Genomic DNA, 16,006 nt, shown 5'->3' on the forward strand with positions numbered 1-16,006 from the left:
GCTGAGTGAAATAAGTCAATCACAAAAGGACAAATACTGTATAAGACCACTACTGTAAAAACTCACGAAAAGGTTTACACACAAAAAGAAACAATCTTTGATGGTTATGAGGGAGGGATGTGTCGGGGAATGCTAAATAGACAACAGTAAGCGGTAACTTTGGTGCAGGGTAAGACAGTACACAGTACTGGGGAAGCCAGCACAACTTGTTCAAGGCAAGGTCATGGAAGCTCCATAGATACATACAAACTCCCTGAGGGATCGAATTGCTAGGCTGAGGGCTGTGGGGACCATGGTCTCGGGGAACATCTAGCTCAACTGGCATAACATAGTTTATAAAGAAAATGTTCTGCATTCTACCTTGGCAAGTAACGTCTGGGGTCTTAAAAGCCTGTGAGCAGCCATCTAAGATACTCCACTGGTCTCAACCCTTCAGGAGCAAGGGAGAATGAAGAAAACTAAAGATACAAGGGAAAGATTAGTCCAAAGGACTAATGGACCACAACTACCATGGCCTCCATCAGACTGAGTACAGTACAACCGGATGGTGCCCAGCTACCACCACTGACTGCTCTGACAGGAATCACAACAGAGGGTCCCGGACAGAGCTGAAGAAAAATGTAGAACAAAACTCTAACTCACAAAGACCAGACTTACTGGCCTGACAGAGACAGGAGAAACTCTTAAGAGTATGGCCCCTGGACACCCTTTTAGCTCAGTAATGAAGTCACTTCCAAGGTTCACCCTTCAGCCAAAGATTAGACAGGTCCATAAAACAAAACAAGACTAATGGGGCACAACAGCCCAGGGACAAGGACTAGAAGGCTGGAGGGGACAGGAAAGCTGGTAATAGGGAACCCAAGGTCGAGAAGGGAGTGTGTTGACATGTCGTAGGGTTGTTAACCTATGTCATAAAACAATATGTGTACTAACTGTTTAATGAGAAACTACTTCTTCTGTAAACCTTCATCTAAAGTTCAATAAAAATATGTATATATATATATTGTTTGGGCTTCTGGCATTATCTTATAATATCCCTTCTGCCTGTAATTTCCATCTAAATATCTTTCCATGTGAAGCCATTTCCAACCTGCTAATCTTTCCAAATCTGCTAATCTTCCCCAAACCTTCTGTAAGTTAAATACTTCTGTGTTCCCATAGTATTTTGCTGATGTCATTATTATAACATATATTTTTTGACATAGTGAGAGGTGTGTATGCCTGAATATTTGCTAGAAAATTGGCTCCTGGGTGTAGGAATTCAGTCTACATATATCTAGTGTCTGCCATTGCCTAGCTCACAGTAGCCAATACATAAATGAGAATTAATTAAGAAGTATATTTAATTGTTCCTTTTCTTCAACTTCTAAAAGGGAAGAAAAACTGTAACATCTAAAGTGGTTTCTATTTTTAACAGATTACAGTAACATTAAGTTAAATTTTTCACATGAAAATTTCAGTTCACGCACACTATCAAACACAAAACTACTTTTATGCGCCTCTAATAAATACTCACTGGCTGGAACAATGAAATGTCCATGTAACTCATAGGTCATGAGAGGCTCCGGAAGACTCCTGTAGGAAAAAGATAGCTCAGAATTACCATACAAATCCAAACAGTCCACCTCAGTGTGTGTTTACTTTTTATAAAAGTGTGGTAGATATACTGCACATTTTTTTAGTTAATGTGGAAAAACTTCCCTAGAGAATACCTTTACATATCAAAAGGATACATACATCAGATAGATCACATTATTAAGTGCTACTTGTACCAGGCACTATCATAGCTTCAGCAGCCACCAGCCCCTACCAGATCTAAACATGCAGTATTTCACATCTACTCTTGGAAAGTACCTTTATAAACGTCTGGTTTTATATATGAAACTTCTTCCAAACGTTTTAAAGCGAAACATTCTACCCAACCAAATGTAAGCATGCAACTTCGAAAATGATGTCTAGGATGTTAACTGAAGATGGCACAAAAAGTACAGAAAAAAACTTACACCAAATCCTTTCCTTTCACATATCTCCATTGTAAAAGTAAGATACCCATTTTTGGTTTATGCCAATAAAACAACAAAGAGATATGAAATAAAATTAATGACAATGTGAAAAATATACACATCCCTTTGATTTTCTATGAAACTGAAATGATTACATAAATGGTAGTATATTTTATCCTGTGGTCAACAGGATGCTACAGTTAGTCAACCTTGCTACGTATTTTAATATTCAAAAGCCCAGATCTCCTAACATTATAAACATCTCAACAACACTTAGGCAAGTATCAATCTGTATAGTCTTTCTAGAGGGAAACCTGGCAAGATATAAGAACCTTTAAAAGGTTTATATCTTATAACTCAGAAATTCCTCTTCAAATGTTTAAAAACAAAAAATCAAGAACGCATACAAAAAACTTAAGCATATGCAAAAGCCAAGAATATTGCCAGGGATAGAGAAGGTCATTTCAGATGGATAAAAGGTTCAGTTCATCCAGAAGACAAAATAATTTTAAATGTTAATGGATCTAATAACAGCTTGAACGTACATGAAGCAAAAATGACAGAACTGCAAGGTGAAACAGACAAATCCACAACTCTAGTTAGAGGTTTAAATACCTCTCTCAATAATTGATAGAACAAGGAGACAGAAAATCAGCAATGCTATTGAAAATTTTAATAAAACTGCTAACCAACTTGAACCGGCATTCCTAAATAAGACTCCACCCAAAAGCAGAAAAATATCATTATTTCCCAGTGCACATAGAACATTTGCCACATAGACCATATTCTGGGCCATAAAACAAGTCTCAATAAATTTAAAAGAATTCAAGTCATACAAAGTATGGTCTCTGATTACAATAAAAACTGAATTAGAAATCAATAACAGAAAGACATCTAGAAAACTCCAAATAAAGGGAAATTAAGAAGTATTTTGAACTGAACAAAAATGAAATATTACCACATATCAGAATTTGGGAGTTGTTGTACAGCAGAAAAGAAGAAAGGACTTAAATCAATGAAGTCACTTTCTACCTTAGGGAGTTAGGAAAAAGATGAAATTGAATCTAAAGTAAGCAGGAGAACAGAGAAATAAAGAACAAAACAAAATCAATGAAACAGAGAAAATACATAAATCCAAAAGCTGGTTCTATAAGATGATCAATAAAGATGATAAATTGAACCATAACAATTAGGAAAAAATAAGCGAAAAAAAAAGATTACCAATATTGGGAATGAGAAAGGTGACATCACTGCAGAGTCTAATGATATTAAAAGAAAATAAGGGAATATTATTAACAATTTTATGCCTATATATTCAATAATTTAGACGAAATGGACAAATTTGTTGAAAGACACAAACTACTAAAGATCACTCAAAAAGAATTAGGCAACCTGAATAGCCCTATATCTATTAAAGAAACTGAATTTATAGTTAAAAATCTTGACATTACCAAAACTCCAGGCCCAGATGACTTCACTGGTATATTCTACCAGACAATTAAGGTAGAAATAATAACAACTCTATACAAACTCTTCCAGAAAATGAAAGAGAATACTTCCTAACTCATTTGGTATCAGCATTACCCTGATACCAAAACCAAAGACAGTACAAGAAAACTACAAATGAATATCATTCATGAACATAGATGCAAATATTTTAAATTAAGTGTTAGCAAATCAAATCAACAATATATATATAAAAAGAAAGAATACTATATCATGACCAAGTTAAGTTTATCACAGGAATGAAATACTGGCTTAACGATTTTTCAAAGTCAGTACAATTCACTACATTAACAAACTAAAAAAGGAAAACTGTATGGTCATCTCAATAGACAGTTCAGTGGAGAAAGGATAGTCTTTCCCACAAATGGTAACTGAACAACTGGACATCCATATGCAAAAATGATCTCTGACCCATATCTTAACTCAAAATAGATCATAGATCTATATCTTAAACTTAAAACTATAAAACTTCTAGAAGAAAATCTTTGTGACCTTCCCTTACACAGAAATTTCTTGATACAACACCAAAAGCACAACTAGACTTCATCAAAATTAAAAACTTCTACCCTTTGAAAGACACGATTAAGAGAATGAAAAGACAAGCCACAGACTTAAGAGAAAACATCCACAAAGTATATCACCTGAGAAAGGACTTGTATCCATAATATATAAAGAACATTCAAAGCACAATAATAATAAAAAAAAAAAACATGATGTAAAAAAAATTTAGGCAAAGGACATGAATAGACACTTCACCAAAGATTATACACAGATGGCAAATAACTGCATGAGAGAATGTTCAGTATCAGTAGTCATTAGGAAAGCATAAATTAAGTCCATAATGAGATACCACCGCATACCTATTAGAAGAACTAAAATTAAAAAGACTGACATATGAAATGTTGGCAAGAATGCAGAGGAAATGGAACTCCTGTACACTGTCAGTGGGAATGCACAGGGGTACAAACACTTTAGAAAACAGTTTGCCAGTGTCCCAAAATGTTAAACATACATCGGCCATATGATCCAGTCATTGCACTCCTAGGTATTTACTCAAAAGAAATAAAAGCATACATCCATTCAAAGATTTATATACTAATGTTTTTAGTAACTTCATTTGCAACAGCCAAAAACTGCAAACAACCCAAATATCCATAATAGGTGAACAGACACTAAAAACTCTGGTGTATCCATACAAGAGAAAACTAGCTAGTAATAAGAAGGAATGAACTATTGGTGCATGCTACAACATGGATGGGAGCCCTGGTGGCACAGTGGTTAAGAGCTCGGCTGTTAACCAAAAGGCCGGCAGTTCAAATCTCAAATTAATTACACTGAGTGAAAAAATACAGATTTTTTTTTATTTTAAGAAAAGAGTACATACTTTATATAATGTCATTTACATGAAATTCTAGTAAATGCAAATTAATGTTGGTGACAAGAAGCAGATCAGTGGTCACCTAGGGATGAAGGAGTGAGAAGAGCGAAGGATTACCAAGGAGCACGAGAATTTGGGGGAGACGGATATGTTTACTATCTTGACTGTAGTGATAGTAGAGACATCTGTCAAAACTTATCAAAATGTACACTTCAGGTATGTGCAGCTTATTGTATGTCAATTAAGTTATTTTAAAAATAAATGAAAATGGATGCAAAAATGTTTGTTCCTTGCATACAATTTAGGATGCTGCGATACACACAAAGCCCTGGTGGCGAGCAGTTAAGCGCTCAGCTGCTAACTGAAAAGTCTGCAGTTTGAACCTACCAGAAGCTCAATGGGAGGAAAATGTGGCAGTCTGCTTCCGTAAAGATTACAGCCTTGGAAACCCTATGGGGCAGTTCTACTCTGTCCTATACAGTTGCTATGAGTCGCAATCGACTCAACAGCAAGGAGTTAACGGATGGTACACACACACACACACACACACACACACACACACACACACACAATGGCAACCACAGACAGACAAAACGTAAAGCATTAGTAAAGCAAAGCTGTTAGTGTCTTCTTTCCTCTCTCCCTCCCCTTCTTCCCTTACACTCTCATTTAAAAAAAAAATCAACTATACCACAGCCTGTGTAAAAAGAAAAGAAGGACTGATCAGAAGTAAACCCTTTTTGGCAGATTTTGTTTCAAAAAATGGACTTGCAGGAAATGGCAAAGAATGAAAATAGTTATCAGGCAAAGAAGGAAAGTTAGACGGTGCTGAAAACGGAGGAGGAAAAAAATCAGAGACCTTAAAAAAAACCATAGAGAGCATTTCTTTTTCAGTAAAAATGAATTCATATCTAAATATCTTCTACCACCTACTTATATCATTGCCATCCATATGTCTCTCTAGGCAATGCAACATAAAAAAATAAATGTTGTAAATGTTGGGAAAGCAGTAATAAAAGTGACAAGTTCCCCACATAAAATCTGATATACTGAGTCACTGTAACTCTGACTCCCACCTGACGTATATTTGAGCCACCCCTGCTTGCCACCCGTCAGGATCTGTCTGGGAATATAAATCATAATATTTACCTAAACTGGAGTTTCCTTCACAAAAAGCCCAATTCCAATTACCAGGCTTAAAAAGAAGTTTCCTCCAGGACAAATCATTTTACTAGAAATGTCACAAAACAGCTAATTTGTCCCCTCACAGTGGGAAACTTGTAAGAAACACACTGCTGGAAATCAAATTTACAGTCTCCATAGATAAGGAATCAATCAAACCTGGTATTCAGCCCCATAAACACTAGAAATAAAAAAAAAAAAAAAATTGCCCCAAATCAGCAGAAGAACAAGGGAAATGCCATATATATGTCAATTGCACATCTTTTTCTTCTCCATATCCCTGTAGGTTTTGCTTCTTGTTTTAGTTTGGTTTTGGGGGGAAATAAGGAGCTCTGGTAGTGTAGTAGTTAAACATTTAGCTGCTAACGAAAACGTCCGTGGTTCAAATCCACCAGGGAGAAAGATGTGCAAGTCTGCCTCAGTGAAAACTGTTAGATCCTGTCAAGTCAATTCTGACTCATAGGGACCCTATGTACAGCAGAATGAAACACTGCTTGGTCCTGCACCATCTTCACAATCATTACTATGTTTGAGCCCACTGTGGCAGCCACTGTGTCAATCTCTCTCACTGAGGGTCTTCCTCTTTTTTGCTGACCTTCTACTTTATCAAGCATGTTGTCCTTCTCCAGGGACTGGTTCCTCCTAATAATACGTCCAAACTACATGAGACTTGCCATCCTTGCTTCTAATGAGCCTTCTGGCTGTACTTCTTCCAAGACAGATTTGTTCACTCTTCTGGCAGTCCATTGTATATTTAGTATTCTTTGCCAACACCATAATTCAAAGGCATCAATTCGTCTTCGGTCTTCCTTATTCATTGTCCAGCTTTCGCATGCATAGGAGGCGACTGAAAATACCATGGCTTGGGTCAGGTGCACTTTACTCCTTAAAGTGACATCTTTGCTTTTTAACACTTTAAAGAGGCCTTTTGCAGCAGCTCTGCCCAATAAAATATGTTGTTTGATTCCTTCACTGCTGCTACCATGGGCATTGATTGTGGATCCAAGTAAAATAAAATTCTTGACGACAATATTGTCTCTGTTTATCATGATGTTGCTTATTGGCCCAGTCCTGAGGACTTTTTGTTTTCTTGATGTTGAGGTGTAATTTATACTGAAGGCTACAGTCTTTGATCTTCATCAGTAAGTAGTTCAAGTACTCTTTGCTTTCAGCAAGGAAGGTTGTGTTATCTGCATATTGCAAGTTGTTAACAAGTCTTCCTCCAATCCTGATGCCACGTTTTTCTTCGTATAGCTCAGCTTCTCAGATTATTTGCTCAGCATACAAACTGAATAGATATGGTGAAAGGATACAACCCTGATGCACACCTTTCCTGACTTTAAACCACGCAGTATCCCCTTATTCTGTTCAAACAACTGCCTCTTGGTCTATGTACAAGTTCTATATGAGCACAACTAAGTGTTCTGGAATTCCCATTCTTCACAATGATAGCCATAATTTGTTATGATCCACACAATCGAGCATATCTGCATAGTCTATGAAACATAGATAAACACCTTTCTGGTGTTCTATGCTTTCACCCAAGATCCATCTGACATTAGCAATGATAACCGTCGTTCCATGTCCTCACAGCTTGAATTTCTGGCAGTTCCCTGTTGATGTACTTCTGCAATTGTTTTTGGATTATCTTCAGCAAAATTTTACTTGTGTGTGATATTAATATTGTTCGATGATTTCCACATTCTGTTGGATCACCTTTGGAATGGGTACAAATCTCTTCCAGTCAATTGGCAAGGTAGTTATATTTCCAGTTTCTTGGCATAGAGGAGTAAACGCTTCCAGTGTTGCATACGTTTGTTGAAACATCTCAACTGGTATTCCGTCAATCCCTGGAGGCTTGTTTTTCACGAATGCCTTCAGTGCAGCTTAGACTTCTTCCTTCCATACCAGTGGTTCTTGATTATATGCTACCTCCTGAAATGGTTGCAAGTTGATCAGTTCTTTTTGGTACCGTGACTCTGTGTATTCTTTCCATCTTCTTTTGATGCTTCCTGCATTGTTCAATATTTTGTCCATAGAATTCTTCAATTTTGTAACTTCAGTCTTGAATTTTTTCTTCAGTTCTTTCAGCTTGAGAAATGTCGAGCATGTTCTTCCCTTTTGGTTTTGTACTTCCAGGTCTTGGCACGTTATTATAATATTTTGTCTTCCTGAGCTACCCTTTGAAATCTTCTCTTTGGCTCTTTTACTTCATCATTTCTTCCATTTGCTTTAGCTAGTATATGTTTAAGAGAAAGTTTCAGAGTCTCTTCTGACATCCATTTTGGTCTTTCTTTCCTATCTTTTTAATGACTTTTTGCTTTCTTCATGTATGATGTGCTTGATGTCATTAGTGTTCAATGCATCAGATCTATTCTTGAAATGGTTTCTTAATTCAGGTGGGATATATATATGGTCATACTTTGGCTCTCACGGGCTCATTTTAATTTCTTTAGCTTCAGCTTGAACCTGCATATGTGCAATTGATGATGTGTTCTGCAATTGGCCCCTGGCCTTGTTCTGACTGATGATATTGAGCTTCTCCACCGTTTCTTTCCACAGATGTAGTTGATTTGATTCCTGTGTATTCCATCCGGTGAGGTCCACATGTATAGTCACTGTTTATGTTGTTGAAAAGGTATTTCCAATGAATAGGTAATTGGTCTCGCAAAATTCTATCATGCGCTTTCTGGCGTTGTTTCTATCACCAAGGCCATATTATCCAACTACTGATCCTTCTTCTTTGTTTCCAATTTTTGCATTTCAATTGCCAGTCATTACCAATGCATCTTGATTGTGTGTTCGATCAATTTAAGACTGCAGAAGTTGGTAAAAATCTTCAATTTCATCTTTGGCATTAGAAGTTGGTGCATAAATTTGAATAATAGTTGTATTAACTGGTCTTCCTCATAGATGTATGGATATTATCCTATCACTGACAGTGTTGTGCTTCAGGATAGATCCTGAATGTTCTTTTTGACAATGAATGTGACGCTGTTCCTCTTCAATTTGTCATTCCCAACATAGTAGACTTCATGACTCTCCAGTTCAAAATGGCCAATACCAGTCCATTTCAGCTCACTAATGCCTAGGATATCTACCTTCAAGCGTTCCATTTCATTCTAGACAAATTCCAATTTTCCTACTTCATACATTCCACATCCTGATTATTAATGGATGTTTGCAGCTGTTTCTTTTTATTTCGAGTCATGCTACATCAGCAAATGAAGGGGCGGGACGAAAACTTTACTCCATCCACATCACTCAGGTCAACTCTACTTTGAGGAGGCAGCTCTTCCCTAGTCATATTTTGGACTCCTTCCAACCTCAGGGGCTCATCTTCTAGCACTCTATCAGTCAATATTCTGCTGCTATTTATAAGGTTTCCACTGGCCAATTTTTTTAGAAGTAGATCGCCAGTTCCTTCTTCCTAGTCTGTCTTAGTCTGGAAGCTCCCCTGAAACCTGTCCACCATGGGCGACCCTGCTGGTATTTGAAATACTGGTGGCATAGCTTCCAACATCACAGCAACACATAAGTCGCCACAGTATGACAAACTGACAGATTAGTCATAGTCTGTGAAGATTACAGCCTAGGAAACCGTACGGAGCAGTTGTACTCTGTCTTATATGGTCATTATGAAAGAAAATCGACTCAATGGCAATGAGTTTGGTTTTTTGGGTTGGGAGATTTGGATATTTCCCTCCAGATACAGCCAACCCCCAAGCCAATGAGGTGGCTGAGTTATTAGCTGTGAGAAAAGTTCAAGGGCAAGAGCTTTACTGGTGAGAAAGAGCTCTGAATCATGCTGTAAGTGGAAGAGCTGGGATTCCAATCCAGGTAAGCTGGATCCAGAGGCCACCACGCTGTGTTACCTCCTGTGCTGAAAGAAACACACTTGCTTGGGCCAGGCCTGTGGAGCCAAAATGGAGGTAAATAAAAACTCAGTTTTCTCCCATTTTGTGGATAACCAGAAAAAGTGCCAATTAAATACTAATTACTGCATTTGAGGTGCTAAAAATAACATAATGGTAAAGAACAGCAGTCTAACTTTCAAATCTCCCAAGGCATCTGTCATCTTATGATAATTACTTTATTACATTCGAGCAGAATGTGTACATTGTTAAGTATAACAAATTAGATGCCAGTAGCATCCACCTCCTTCCCCCATGTCCCATCATAACAACCAAAAATGTCTCCAGATATTGTCAAATGTCCCCTAGGCAGACAAAATCATCCCTAGTTGAGAACTACTGCTCTAATATTTGAGTGACAACCACAGTTCTAGATGCTGGGGATAATGAACAAGACACATAAGATGCCTAGCCTCGGGAAGGTTACATTCTAAACCTAGGGTAGTGGCCACCCAGATTCATTTTTACCATAATCCTCATCTAAGCCAGTTCCATCACTATCAGTGGCAGTCCAGATGTACGTGCATGGATTTAGCCTTAATTTCATCCCTTTACTGACCAAGAAAAAAACAACAGTTTTTTTAATAGCTGTGTACAAAAAAAATTAAAACAATGATTAAAAACATTTTGCTAAAATTAAGTACTCTAAAATAAGTAAGATAGACCTGAACCCACTGATAAATTTTAATATCATTAAACGTGGGAAACCAGAGAACACAGGCCTCCTGATGTGATACAACAGTAAAAGCACAGCACCACTAGGATGCATTCTTGAAAAACAACAGCAACAAAAAAAACCTAACCTGAATCTAATGAAATCTATAGATCTAATAGTTTATAGAAACCACGATCAGTTGACAGGCTAGGGAAACATGTTAAATGGCACCATGAGGATACCATCAGCCATCTCTAAAATGTAGAAAATTCTATTTTAAAAAAATGACCCAAGTTCATCAAATAAATGCCTATGTGTGTTGTGGAGGGGGAGGGAGAAGGCCTGTATGAATTAAAACAGTCATGACTTTTTTTATTCTTTTATTTTTTTTTTACTTTTTTCATACTTATTCTTCATCTAACCCCAGGCTTTTTCTCATAAATACCTTTATTTATTTTTAATAAAGGGTGATGACTCATAAAAATGTTGAACCTTTTCTAACTCCAGTCCTAGATATTTTCTGTAATGAATGTAAAACTTAAGTTCATCTTAAAAGCTCCTCAAGTCCATGTCTTTCCAAATAGCTTTGCGCTTGTTGTATTATCATCATTAAGTCTGAATTCAAAAGGTTTATAAACTTAAACTAAAAAATCTTCCTTTTTATCCTAAAACTTAGTAAAAGATTGTATGGAATTCAAAGAATATCCTTTTTTCTCATTGTTTCACAGTATTTAATTTCTAAATATCATGTATATAATAGACATCAATTTCAAGGCCCAGGTCTGTTTCAAAGTCATCTAAGTTCTGTTGCAATTTACCTAAAAATTAATGTTCACTACTAGTTAGCTCACTTTCAGGGACACTATTAGACATCTCGTAAATGTTCTTCTTTTTATAGGGTTTAACTTAAACATTGAATTTATGTACAGAGTCGGCATCTAAGTTATGTCAGATCTCTGAACAGTCTGTTTTTTTCTTCTGTTACTGAGAGATGACTTACCTCAAATACTGTTTTAGGGCGCTTGTTATCGTCTTCACCTCCCAATCAACAGAACTCTCCAGGTCCACCTCATTGCATGTTTTTACATCTAGTGAGCAAGCAAGAATGAACAAATACTTAAAACCTTGAAACACTCAAAGGCCCTCTTGACTGACTCACAAAGCTCCCATTTTTAAACAGTCTAAGTACAAATAATTAATCCTATGGTTTCCTACAAAAACATGACATATAATTTCTTTACCACTATAAACCATGTGCTATTATCAGACATTTCTAGTATTTCAGAAAATCTGTAGTAGAGATCAGAGCAAAAGGACAAATATTGAGCTGGAAGCAGGGGGAAACTGAACATGGTACAGCATTTCAACATCCACAACTGCAATTCACATATCCAAAACCAAAAACCAAACCCATTGCCGATTCCAACTCACAGGGACCCTATAGGAAAGAACAGGACTACCCCACAGGGTTTCCAAGGAGCAGTTGGTGGATTCAAACTGCCAACCTTTTGGATAGCAGCCAAGCTCTTAACTACTGCACCACTAGGGCTCCAATTCATGTACAGCTGCTATTATTATTATTATTAATTATCATCATCATCATTACAGGTATTACTGTTACTATTAAAGGTATATACTCTATAGTCATGACACAGAGGATGTGGCATTTTCAGTGTATGTGTGCATCTAACTTGTTTTAGGTGGTGTTACTGCTACCACCCTGTGTCATGACAGAGGAAACAGGGGCAACACCATTAATGATAAAATGGTTACTAGAATGCCAACAAGTCACTGGGGGCAAACGGATAATAAACTTGGTCCCTCACTTTCACTTCTAAGATTTGTATTCAAATATTACCTTTCTAAAGACTAGAACAGAAATATGACTACACAGAACAAATTTACAAGGTCATTTATGGGTTATCTTTCACATTAACAGTACAGTTTGTACACTCATCCAGGAAATATTTATTGGAAGCCTCTGTGTAAAACTCCTAATATTCATGCTAAATTAAACTAGCTTTCCCTCTCCTAAAAGTGTGTTAATGACATGTTTCTTCCAAATATCTTTTCAAATAGCTGGTAAGCTCTAAAGAAAAAGGCATGTGTGCCCCCTCCAAAAAAGGGGTGAAAGGGGTTAAGGAGGTAATAAATTCTGGAGAGGAAAAATCAATCCCGGTTGAAATGAAAGGAAAGTATGATGGGAAAGGCAAACACTCTTGAGTATGGGGCCATCTTTGATCTTTAACATGGGCCACCAGACACAGCTGTGGCTTGGCAACAGGGAGGAGAATAGCATCAGCATCACAAACCTGGGCTGAAATCCTGGCACCAACCCTGACCAGCCATGCCATCCCAGGTAAGTGAGTTCCACCCTACCTGAGTGTAAAGTCTCCATCTGAAAAAATGGAGATAATGTACATCAAAGCAAATCAGGAATGTATACATGTTTTCATAAATGATTAAATAGAGCAGGTCATTACTACCGATTCACTATTAAGTGCATGGATTCACTGCTGGTACCTACTCAAAGGGAGGGGGCAGTAAATGGGTTTTGATGAATGATATTGTTATGGATTACATTGTGCCCCCACCCGCCAAAAAAAATTTTTTTTAGAATTCTGACTCCTATACTTGTAGATATAATCTTGTTTGGAAATACAGTTTTCTTTGTTACGTTAATTAGATCATATCTGAGTAGGGTGGGTTTTAAATCTAATCATTTCTAAGTTACAAAAAAAAAAAACAGACTAGACACAGAGACACCAAGGAACCAAGAAAATGCTAAGGAAGGAACTGACACAACTGACACACTGATTTGGACTTTTAGCCTATAGAACTATGAGAAAATTAATTTCTGTTCTTTGAAGCCACCCACTTGGGGTACTTCTAGAATGGCAGTGCTATGAAACTAAGACAGACATCAAACAATCGATAAAAACAAGCCTGGTTTTCTATAGTCTTATCATGCAAAGGAGAAAACAAGAGATTCATGAAAGAGACTTTATTTCTCCCTCACTCCAGAGTGACATTTCCACTAAGACCAAAAACACAAGTTTTTTTTTCCCTCTGGTCTATTTCATTGTACAGAGAAGAAAACATCTTTTTAAATGCACTAAAAAGAAAAACCTGTCAAATGAGACCACCACATTAAGTCATGCACGCCACGTAAAAGTTTTAGGTTTGTGTGTGAGGAAGGACAGATGACAACTGAATGCTATTCTCAAACTCTTTGAAAATAAAGGAAAACAGGAAGTGATGGTTATTTTACAGCCATAACATCATACATACGAAGTCAATTACTCAAAGAGCTAGACCTTTTAAAGCACTTCAAAATTTCTTGATTACAGCAACTGACAGCAATGTGCAATAAACTACAACAATGGCAACTGATACTGATTACATTTTGATCAGTTTCTACAATTCAGAGCTCATTTGTTACTGAGCTTGTCAGACAAGTCACAGATACATTCAAAAAATCAAATTAAGTACCCTGATTAAAGGTGCAATCCTTTATAACTAGGACTAAATAATTCTGTTCTAAAGGCTTTGCCAACCAATTCCTTCTGCAACTGAATATTCTCTCTCATTAAATCAATTATTTAAATCTCATTTTAAAATACAAATCAGATAACATTTTCAATCAACTTGCTACCAGCAAATCACCACTTTAAAATTCAAGGGGATTTCTAAAAGGAAATCTTTTATTTTCAGCTTCCTACCAAATTATCATTCTGTATTTTGAGAACCATATTCTCTCCATGGAAAAATAAGTCATCCTTCTGACTTCATGGAATAAAAAGCAGCTGTCCCATTAGAAGCTAATGACTACAGAGTGTCTATGTTTTAATCCCCTATTAAATTTTCACCGTTTTCAAATACCTCTCATCCCTAGCAGTCCTTTACAATGCACTGGGACTAGGTAGGATTTGTTAATAATTTATTTGGGATTCAAAGTTGGGATTGTTCATTCAAGACATATGTTCCACTGTAAATTAGATAGACATTTTACTTCCTTTCTTACAAAGGGACAACAAACACCTCATGCATTAGTTAAAAATCTAAATTAACATGCACAGACTCAGTTGTTTTTTTATTTGGATAAATGTTTCATAGTTCTAATCAGTGGCTCTTTTTCTGAAACCGCAAATTTTCTCCTAACCTTATGCAAAGCACTATTTTATGCAGCTGCTAGCACCCTACCCTAATCTTGACTTAGTTTAGTTTAATTTTTGTCCAATCTATGTGACAAAACTGTCCTACAAGTAAAACTAAACAAGGTAGTATTTTTAAATAAATGCTTCTAAATTATATTTGTTATCTCTTGTTTTCTATGGCTCTATGTCTAAAAGTAGATAGACAGATAGATAGGCAGATAGGCAGGAACAGACAAATAGATAAAATCATCAAGCCTTTTTTGCAAATTAGATTTAGAAATAACAGCCAAATTCACCTGGTCACACAAGCTACTACGATATATTCTCACAATTTCCCTTTCCCTACTCTGATATGTTCATTTTAAAGGGAAGAAGAAGAAAGAATAAATGACAATTCTAGTTCCTACCAGTTCCAGTCTGCCACAACGACTGTAATTAGTCTTTAACATTCTCACCCCATTTACTAAAAAACCATGACTCAACCACAGACACCTGATCTGACATTTCTCCCTGCCTTCTCCAACTGCTCCAAGTTTCTATTAAAAAAAAACTGTCTTACCAGACTGTGTGTGCCCTCCGTTAGACAGCAAAGGGGAAGGAAAGGAAAATGATCTGTAAATGAAAGGAAGGCAACTGCTCACGTTGGGCATTTTCTTTGAAGAACTTAAAAAGCTTTGGTCCAACGAAAGAAGCGCTAGGAGGCTGCTGGAAATTGAGCAGACTGCTGCGGCCTTCTGCTCCCAGGGTGGAGGGCCAGTCAGAAGGGAAGCAACTCAACGCCATGGAAGGAAAGCAGCTGCCCACTCCTTACCTGGCTTGGATGAGTATAAATGACTTCTCTACTTAGAGACTTTTCTATGGCCAGCTGCCATTCCTACTTCAGATTGATTTTGGGTGAAGGAGAGAAGAAGGAGGAAAATAATGGAAAGAAAGAATTTTTTTTTTTCTCTAAACTGCTCTGACAGGGATCACAATAGAGGGTCCGGGACAGAGCTGGAGAAAAATATAGAACAAAATTTTAACTCAGACTTACTGGTCTGACGGAGACTGGAGAAACCCCAAGAGTATGGCTCCAGGCCTCGCTTTTAAGTCAGTACTGAAGGTTCACCCTTCAGCCAAAGATCAGACAGGCCCATAAAACAAAATGAGACTAAATGGGCCTCCCAACCCGGGGGCAAGGACTAGAAGGCAGGAGGGGACAGGCAAGTTGG

At 37.1% G+C, this 16,006-nt stretch overlaps 1 protein-coding gene across 1 annotated transcript in view; it reads right to left on the bottom strand.

The window, feature by feature from the left end:
• Window positions 1–16,006, bottom strand: part of ARHGAP10 (Rho GTPase activating protein 10) — a 389,415-nt gene that overhangs the window by 162,487 nt on the left and 210,922 nt on the right. Inside the window, exons 15-16 of the mRNA XM_004378836.2 lie at window positions 11,639–11,726; window positions 1,517–1,575 (exon numbers count right to left, since the gene is read on the bottom strand). Coding sequence (XP_004378893.1) covers window positions 1,517–1,575; window positions 11,639–11,726 — 147 coding nt within the window. The remainder of the gene's footprint in view (window positions 1–1,516; window positions 1,576–11,638; window positions 11,727–16,006) is intronic.

The sequence above is a fragment of the Trichechus manatus genome, unplaced genomic scaffold, assembly GCF_000243295.1.
Source record: "Trichechus manatus latirostris isolate Lorelei unplaced genomic scaffold, TriManLat1.0 scaffold00059, whole genome shotgun sequence".
In the NCBI taxonomy this organism is placed as follows: Eukaryota; Metazoa; Chordata; class Mammalia; order Sirenia; family Trichechidae; genus Trichechus; species Trichechus manatus.